Source organism: Limulus polyphemus, unplaced genomic scaffold, assembly GCF_000517525.1.
Source record: "Limulus polyphemus unplaced genomic scaffold, Limulus_polyphemus-2.1.2 Scaffold31, whole genome shotgun sequence".
NCBI classification, from domain to species: Eukaryota; Metazoa; Arthropoda; class Merostomata; order Xiphosura; family Limulidae; genus Limulus; species Limulus polyphemus.
Genome location: NW_013665641.1, coordinates 14,284 through 23,955, shown reverse-complemented (window position 1 = coordinate 23,955; position 9,672 = coordinate 14,284). Strand labels below are relative to the sequence as shown.

At 32.8% G+C, this 9,672-nt stretch overlaps 1 protein-coding gene across 3 annotated transcripts in view; it reads right to left on the bottom strand.

Moving 5' to 3' along the window:
- Positions 1-9,287, bottom strand: part of LOC106459981 (zinc finger CCCH domain-containing protein 13-like) — a 69,931-nt gene extending 60,644 nt beyond the window's left edge. For all 3 annotated transcript variants that reach the window (XR_002610687.1, XM_013919659.2, XM_013919668.2), the window contains exons 1-2: positions 9,171-9,287; positions 4,613-4,789 (exon numbers count right to left, since the gene is read on the bottom strand). Coding sequence is in view for 2 of the 3 variants with exons in the window: in XM_013919659.2 (XP_013775113.1) it covers positions 4,613-4,743 (131 nt within the window). In the remaining variant the exon portion in view is untranslated. The remainder of the gene's footprint in view (positions 1-4,612; positions 4,790-9,170) is intronic.
- Positions 9,288-9,672: the final 385 nt, after the last annotated feature.

Genomic DNA, 9,672 nt, shown 5'->3' with positions numbered 1-9,672 from the left:
TATTTTTAATCTTAAAATGAAAATTACTTTGCATGATAGAAAGTCAACATGTGAAAAGAAAAAAATAGACACGAGAAAAACATTGCTTTATAAACCTTAAGACATAAAACAAATTGATATTTTGCATATGAAAGCATTGTAATTTTTACTGATAATCTGCCAAATTTTGTTAACATTCGCTTACTAATTTAAAAGTTATAGCATGAAAACTATTACAAGTACAAAATGGTTATGAGGTCGATCCCAGTGACCGAGCCCATGCTGAAAGAGTTAAGCAAAATAAATTTTCATTTAACAGTTACCATTCCAAACAGATTAGCAGTCATAGTATTTGTAATAAGATTGTTGATGAATTAAACATAGCTAATAAACATTAATACATAAACAGCAAAACAGAAGAAGTAACAGTTCAGTTAGAAAATAAATACAGACCTTCAACTGTAACAGAGTTACAAGAGAGAATGTTATTATCAATCACATTTTTTAACAACAATGGTAACTAATTAAACATATGCCTTGGGGAGGAAGGTGGTGTAGTTACATGTACGCTCTTTTTTCAATAATTAAAATGATTAGGATTAGTGCATATTTTATCTTTCACACTTACTCTACCATAACAATGCTTTTACATCTTGTACACTAGGCATTCAGTACATTTTATTGAAGCAATACAACTACTCACTATATGTAGCACTCACCCCCACACTGTGGTCTGCCATAACAATCTGCTCCAATGTACTGAAGAAGCTGCTACATTTAAGGTTTTGGGCATTATATAAAGCAAAAGATTAAGTTTTCCAAATGAGTAATAACAAAACAAAACTGACAATGCTTAAATGCTACCTGATGAACTTTCAAATGTTTAGAACTGTCTTTGAATTCCTATCAGCAAACCTTTAAGCACAGTCCCACTAAGCAACAATATTATTTGAAACTTTGCCTTTCTATTGATATAAATGGTGAATAAATTGTAAGAGAGGATTATTGGCAATTTATAAAAGAGGGGACGTGACAGGTGGACATGACAAGTGGGTCTGATTTTCCAGTTTATAACTCTGTAAACAAAGAAGATTGAAGGCTATAAGAAATAGACTTTGCTGTAGTAATATCTATATTATAATGATTAATTTACATTAACTTCCAAACTTCAGAGAGGAATGGTAAATTAGAGAAGGGGGATGACCTAGAGAACAAATGTCATAATACTCATACTAATGGAGCTTGAGTATTTCTTTTTGATATTTCATTATAAAACTAAGAACTTAAAACTTATATAACATTAAAATTTGATTTATTAATTAAGTTTTGATGCCAAGTTTATTTATACACTAGTAATAAAATAGTTTAATTAACTTTCGATTGTAACTCCCTAAAAGGTTGTGACATGCTCACTCCTACCTATCTGTTGCGAGAGGGCTAATGCAAGTTTGAAGCATTTCACTGTGAATTATAAAAGGCAATTTTAATAAGTTTTGGAAAAACATTTCTCAGATCATGTACTTTCCATTAATCACAAAAGTGGCTCATACCATTACAATACAGCAGTGTTGACTTCTTCTTTTTTTTTTGCATAATTTGTTTTTGATATTTAACTCAATACACATACACTAGTCAATAACATTAGGTTAAGTATTTTTCAAACACCAAATACGAGGCTTAATGACACATCTCTATTAAAAATGCATTTACACCCATCTATATTGTCTCACTATTTTAGGGCTTCCTACAAGTTTCAGATTTATTTTAGTTTAGTCCCTGCACCCAGCAGTGTGAGTCGAGAATTTGTAGACTAAGTGTAGTGTTGGTTTATGCTAATATCTGCCACAAAGATATTGCTTAATGCTATACTTAATTCCAAAACAGCTCACACTTTTAATTACCATTAGTTCATTATGCAAGACAAAAGATTGAATACTTATTGAATATTCTACTCATAGATTCATATAGTACTTACATTGATATTTGTATTTATTTCATGAAGTGAGGTTATCATATAAAGAACTTACATAAAAAATAGCAGATCATTAGAGCTAGGTGATTAGTGGAATTTGCTACTCTGTTCTGCATGGAAGTGGATCGCATCTACAAAATATAAGCCTCACATTCAGGATAAAACTGCACAGAAGTGAAGCCTATGATTGGAGGATCACACAAGCAGAACACCATCACCCTACTCTCTACTGAATGGAAGCGAACACATTCAGGACTCTTCCATGGTACACTACCCCAGCAGCTCAGAACTGGAAAGTGTCAAGGACTCCCATACTCCACTAGAAGAACAAGGGGGATAAAACACGGTGGAGAGTCCAGAGGAACACCGCCACTGGAGACAGTGCAACAAGTGACCATGAAAACCCCATTTTGAAAAGTAGACTGCCCTGATTTATTCAATCAAAGGGTCAGCAGGGACAAGAAACTATACTCTTCTGCTTTACCCATGTAATTCCATGGGTTAGTACAGTCTGAAACAGGTATATTAACGAAGCAAATATATCACGAGGAAAACCTACTAGCGATCTTGTGAAACACTCCATCTAATCAGTGTGCATATAGGCCATGGGATACATCATGACCATAAAGTGCATATTTAAAATATAGGAAACATATCTGAACAGGCAATGCTCACCACTGAGTGGGATACAAATCCTAAATGGGACATGACCCTGGAGGGAAAACACATATAGCAAAGATAACTTACCCAGTCATGGCTGCACTGAAGTCTGAAGGTTAGCAATAGTCAGAAGACAGTACCCAGATGAGGAAGAAACATCTACCAATGAAGATAGTAGGAAATTAACTTATGAGGTGGAGGCCACAAGCCTGACTGAATAGTTCCTATAATGAGCAACAGAGGTGAGACTCCAGGAAACTAGGAAGGTGCCAAAGTGCAGAGTCCACACGTGAATCCAGACTCTGAAAAATCTCCAAAAACAAATAAATAGAGAAAAGGAACCATCTGGAAGTCACAAATATATTGGGAAAAATAAGAGTCCTTTCCAATAAGATCCCAACAGCAACAAAACCACATGTGTGAAGGGATATGACTGAAAATGATATTAGTGCCAATGAGGAGTAAGGAGGGAAAATGTATTCCCCAAACAACCCCTCAGGGAATCAATGGAGAGCCTCAGCAAGGAAATGTATGTTGGCCAAATACTGTAGGAGAGCTATAAAGGTAAGACAAAGGTGGGAGAAATGAATAGGATTATCAAGGACAAACCCCACATGAGCAAAAGTGACTAATTGCTGGGAGTTGAGAAAAAGTTAAGCTGCTTCTGATAAGCCAAAACAAAGATCAGAAATCCATGGAGGATGAGAAACAAAATGTTCAGCATGAACCCTGTTGTCAAGGGAAGGAAGAAAAACAAGGGACTCAAATGAGAAGTATCATGTTAAAAAAGAAATGGTATCGTATGAAAACTGTAAAAACGATAAAACAGAACACACCTGAGAAAGTATATCCAAACAGACAGAGTTAGGCCTAACAGCTTTTGTAGGAAATGCATGGGGAGGCAGGGCATAGGTAGGAAGGAAGAAAAAAAAAACTGTCAAAATCCTCTTCATCATGAACAGGTTCAGAAAATGCAGGAGGAACCCAAACATTGTCAGAAGAAAAAGGATACCTCATATAACAAACAATCTCCCGAAGAATGAAGCTGAAAAATCATCAGTCAGAAACACCAGATCTGAAGCTGGTAATGGTATTTGAAGTAGTGGTAACAATATCAGAAGTTGCAAAACTCAAACTTCAGAATTCATCTTAAACCATGAAGAGGTTGAAAACAAAAAGAAAAAATCAATAAAAGTTATTGTGGCAAACTACTACAGACAAAACTAATTGTTACACATAAATAAATCAAGTAAATCACAACTTTGAAAAAAAAATGAAATGAACAAGAAAAAAAGAGCACAAGTGAAAAATGCCTGCACTCGATCACTGCCTAATGAGAAGTAACAGTTTGGTAATGTTAGTGATAGTGTTAATTAATCAAAAATAATGAGAAATCATAATGTTAACATTTTGATTACTTGGGCAGTTGGGATAATCAACAGTAATAGCTTGAAACACTAATTTCAATTAGTTGATTATTTTATGTGATACTAATCAACATAATTGATGCTCATAGATAACTGATTACATTGATTAATTACCAGCTCTATAAGCCATCATAAATGAAACTACCCAATTCTTTTAGTAATAGAAATTTAGCAAATTAATAAATAATTTTTACTGATGAACTTTTGAAGTCTATGTCCTTTGAAAGTATTTTGATCAAAAGTATGACCCCTCATGCCTCACACTAGGTTAAGCTTCTAGAATTTACTACTGGTTCTTTAAATATCAGATATTTGGCAACCCCTGAATATGTGAACAAACTAGCGGTAACTTGATACTCTTTATTTAACCAGATCATTCTAAAAACATCATCATAACCAAACTTTTATATGACATACACAGAAGGGTTATTTTTATTTTCAGAAACAACCAATGTGATTAATATTTTAATAATTTTGATAAAATTATTACACTACACTTATGTATGCTGCTCATCACAAGTATTTTTAACATATCTATCATTACAGCAACTTTTATATAAAGAGCAAACCCCACCTGTTGCTTTTCAAAGCACCTCTTGATTGCTTTATCAAGCGTGTTGTTGAAGCCACCTTTCTGGAAGTTTTCTTTTCTGCAGAAACAGGTCTTCTATGGATTCCACCAGATGATTTGGGCCTAGTTTTCATTTTCTTTCAGTCAGACCTTGTTGAATCACTTATAGTAGTAGCTTAGCTTAATATATGAAAATAGTAAAATAATTTCAACATCCAAACTTTTCTTCAGTATTTACAGAAGGGTTAAGTAAAAATTACTACACAGTTTTTACATTTGAACACAGTTAAATCTCTAAATGTAACACTGAAACAAACAATGATTAAAGTAGTTTCAACTATTTTCATCATATTTCTTTAGTACCAACTATATGCTAGCTTTGCCCTGCCCTGTATATATGTAACTAAAACTAAACATTTTAATATTTTTATAAATCCAGTGTAATTATACAGTTCTTCATTACATATTACGATCAAAATTTTGCTTCCTAAAAATCACAGCTTTCTAATTCATCCTGCCCATAAGATGTGAACAGTTATTCACCAGTATACTAATAAGAATTAAAAAATTTTTGGGAACCATCACAGTTCCTATTCCTACTACCCTCAAATTTAAAACATGCTCAGTTGACATTCATTCAACTGAGGTATGCCTATTTATTTAAAAAAGATTTGAGAATGAAATTATTTATCAGTATCTAGAGTTAAAGCTTTAATAAGAGACAAATCAATCACAAGAAATAAAATTTGGATCGGAAATTGTGTGAAATTATATTCATCACTGTTTTCTTTTTAAAAATATCATATTAAACTTCCTATTTAATTCTTGTATAAAGTTCTAATACATTGAAATAAAAAATCATTCATCAATCAGTATCTACTTTTCTTCATAACCAACTGTGTGAAATTTACACAATTTTCAAAATTCAACCATAATATATTTTTATAATATATATATACCCACCACACACACACACATAATAAATTTTTTCTTGGAATCATTATTTATTTTGAAACCGTAAGACATGTAGGTGCAAATATGTTTAACAGATGATGCAATACTGTCTAGTTATCACATCAGCAGTTTTATAGGCCGTCTAGGTATTGCATGAACTGTTTTTTGGCTATAAATAGAAGTTTTTACTGAGAATCAGTATAGAAGCCTATCTGCTACAATGTGTATGTGATGCTACCATAGCCAAAGGTTGCGATTTAACCCCATGGCAAAAAACAGTCATTGTTGTTTTTTTTAACAAAGAGGGACTTCAGACAAGGCAGATTGCTAGAAGAATTAAATTTAACCACTTTACTGTGAGCCACTGGGAGCAGAGGTATAGAGAGACCAGCTGTGTGAAGCAGCAGAAGGGAAGGGGTAGGAAGAAAGATCCCACAGTTACTGACAATCTTATTCTGAAATGCATGAGCCTGAAAAATCATCAAATGTTGTCCATTGATCTTAAGAAGACATGGCAAGAAACTTCAGTGGCCACTGTTACTTTGAGCACCATTTGGTCTTGCCTATGTTCAGCTGATCTCCCAGTAGGATGGCCAAGAAAATAAACCCTACTAACCAACAAGATGAGGCTCAACTGGGCCAAAGAGTATGCTGACTGGACTGAAGCTATGTGGAGCAAAGTGATCTCAGACAAATCAAAGTTCAATCTGCATGGGTCTCATGGGAAGCACTTTGTATAACATTGATGTGGAAAACAGTTTCATTCAGTGTGTTTGAACACAACTGTGAAGCATCCTCAGGGTCAGGTAATATGGGGATGCATCCCTGGCCAGGGTGTGGAAAACCTACATTTCATGAAAGGCAATGTCAATGCTGACAAGTTCATTGAGAACCTTGAATTCTGGTTAAAGCCAACAATTTAGAATCACTTCAGTGGAGCTAACCAGAGCACATTTCAGGATGACTCTGCTTCATTCCAGTGCTAAAAAAGTTGGCAGCAATATTCATGCAGTAGATGTAAAATAAAGAGGAAATTTCACTCTATGTGTATTGAAAAGACATTTTAGGTTTTATTTCATTGCTTCAGGTGAAGAACTATCTTTGAAGGAAAAGGATCAAGACATTACGCTGACCAAGCAACAGCCCAAAGCTCAACCTTATCGAAAACTACTGGAAAGAAATGGGTGACAAAGTGGAAGAGAAGAAACTGAGAATCACCTTGGAACTGTAGGAAGTCCTATTCTGCAGGTGGCATCATAAAATATATTTCCTTTTGTCTTAGAATTTGTATATTTCTATCTTATATATATATATATACACATGCAGTAAATTGAACGTGATAAATATTCAATAACATTTCTTTTGAAAACTTACTTTACCTAAAGCAAATGTCACCACTTCTGGCCATAAACTGTTAACTGTCAGGTCAAGCTAGGTAACAAGATTCTTTGTCAAAATCAATTTATATCCAATAAATAAACTTCGTTTTCAATAAGTTATCAATTATTTTATATATTTGTGTTGTTTGAATACTATAAACTTATTAATATTCAACAAATAAGGATTTGAGTCACATTAGTCAACAAGATATTATTCCATCACTACTATACTCTTTAAACCTAATAAGGTTTACCTAATGTCTTGTCATTAAGAAATTATACACACTGAAAACATGCATGATAATTAACATACTACACTACAAGAAACCATGCATATATATCTTGTTACATCATGCACAGCACACATCCTGTAACAGAATATCATAAACAAAGTGCTGCAACTACGAACTACAGCTTCTAAACTAAAGACTTGTTTATAACAATATCAGCCTCAATTTTCACATGAGTAGCTGTATGCCTAAAAACACATAAATAATGTTAAAGTTTGTGGTTTTTAATTAATTTTTATTGTTTTATTAATGTAACAGCAATGATTTACATATACAGCTATGTTGAAGATCTATATTACCTCTCCATCTAGGTAGTTATCATTTATTGTAACTTGCTCCATAGTTTTGCCACTATTTCATTTAAACAAATCCTTAAACTTTCCTTTGCTCATGAGCCACCAGCAGAGGAATGGGAAGGGGCTCATGATGGTTTTATTGAAAGTTATTTATTACTTTCTTGGAATGTATATGTGGGTCGGAATTTAACTGTACAATTCTCCTCTTTGGACTGTAAACTAACTCCAACAGGCAAGGTACATGTACCATTTGTTTTCAATCTAAGTTTATTTCAGAAACTTTTGGTTTTCATGTGATACATTGTACACAGGATGCTGCTTATTGTGATCACTTCGGGACATGGTTGCATTGATAATAATAACCAAATGATAACATTAACTGATGAAATAAAAATTCAGCAGTTACAGTAATGTTTATTGATATATGGTAGCAAACGTATCATCCAAAAACTTGAAAGCTGGTTTTTCACATTTATTGACATATTTAAAAACAATTAAAGAAAGAAAAACAAAACAAGAATTAGAAAAATTCATTTAAAGTTGACTGTCTACTATTTTTTCAGAGCAGTTCATTAATAACATTTTCATATTCATACTGTTCATGAAACTTGCCTGATCTGTGCTGTACACCAAGTTGCAAAATTCAAAATGCCTCTCGCATTTCAGCACTTGTTGGAGATTTATCAACTTTATGGGCTTCAAGGTTTTATAGCCTTTCACACTCTCATTTTTGAACAAATAAGTATGTTCAGGAAAGGCACGATAAAAAAGCCCAGTTTCATCTGCATCGTAAACATTATCAGGCAAATATTCAGCAATAATTTTAGGCCATTCTTCTTGAATCCAATTTTCTGCTACTGAGAAATCATCATCCTTTTGCTCACCATGGATGCATTTGTATACAACATTTTCCCGTTTTTTTCTAATGATTAAACCACTCGTCCGTTGCAACAAAATTGTCTTTTCTCATTTTCATAGCTATCTCTTCTGCTTTCTGCCCATCATTGGTCTGTGTTCACAATAAATCGCATCCAGTGTACTTGCTTGTACAGTTACACCAACAACTCAACATCCTTTCTTAAAATGTTAAATTCAGAAATTAACTTAAGATTGAGCACTAGGTTACAATAACTGAATAAACGGTGTATTAAGGGGAAAAAAGAAATGAAAGATTTTTTTTCCTTAGAGGTAGAACATAAGTTGGAAATTTGAACACATAAAAAATATTACAAATTATAATTGCAATATATTTGAAGTTTAACTTTAAGTTAACTTTCACGCAAATGTCAATATAAAATTAACTTCAGGCCAGATTCTTTTTAAGTTTAAGTTTAGTGGATGAAATGTCCCTCATGGGCCTTAATTTTTATGTTTAAAAATATGTTTACTTATAATTACTAACAGTTAGGCTTAGTAGCCACGAAACAAATATAAATTAGGCATAGCTTAACGCACTTAGTATTGTTGTTGTTAAGCCTAACGGTTGAAAGATAAAATTTCAAAAATCACAATTTATAGAACATCACATTTCTCTCTTCGTTAGACAGTCTGAAATGATACTGAAACATAAAATTTTAATGTCACTAACAGTTAGAATGCAATATAATTATATATTTCTTTACTACAGTATTTGTACACCAACCTTTATACTGAGTATATAGTTGCTTATTCAAACTACTCAAAAAATAATCACGTCAGTCTTAACGAAACTGTCGAAAGCATAAAACTTACGTAACCACTCCTTTAACAGTTTAAGCAGTATTTGAAGAGGTTACACCTCCTAACAAAGATAATAATAATAATATAACTTTAAAAAATAAATACAGTTAAGTCACGTGTTTTTTTGGTTTTTTTTTGTTGTTGTTTTTTCAGAGAACACTAGTTTCTCCAAAACATTATAAACAATTTGCATAATGATGAGATTGTTCATTCTGAATACCAGAACACATTTTTATGCCTCTAGGATGTAGATACGATGATACTTTTCTCTTGAACAATAAAAATAAAATTAAATGGACAAGAGTTTGTTTTAATTTAGACGTTAGCTTAAAAGCGCTTGACGTCAAGATTAAATAAGTTTATAAAAGTAGGCCAAGAACACATAGAAATAGAATGTTAGTAAATATTACTAATAGAGAGATTGT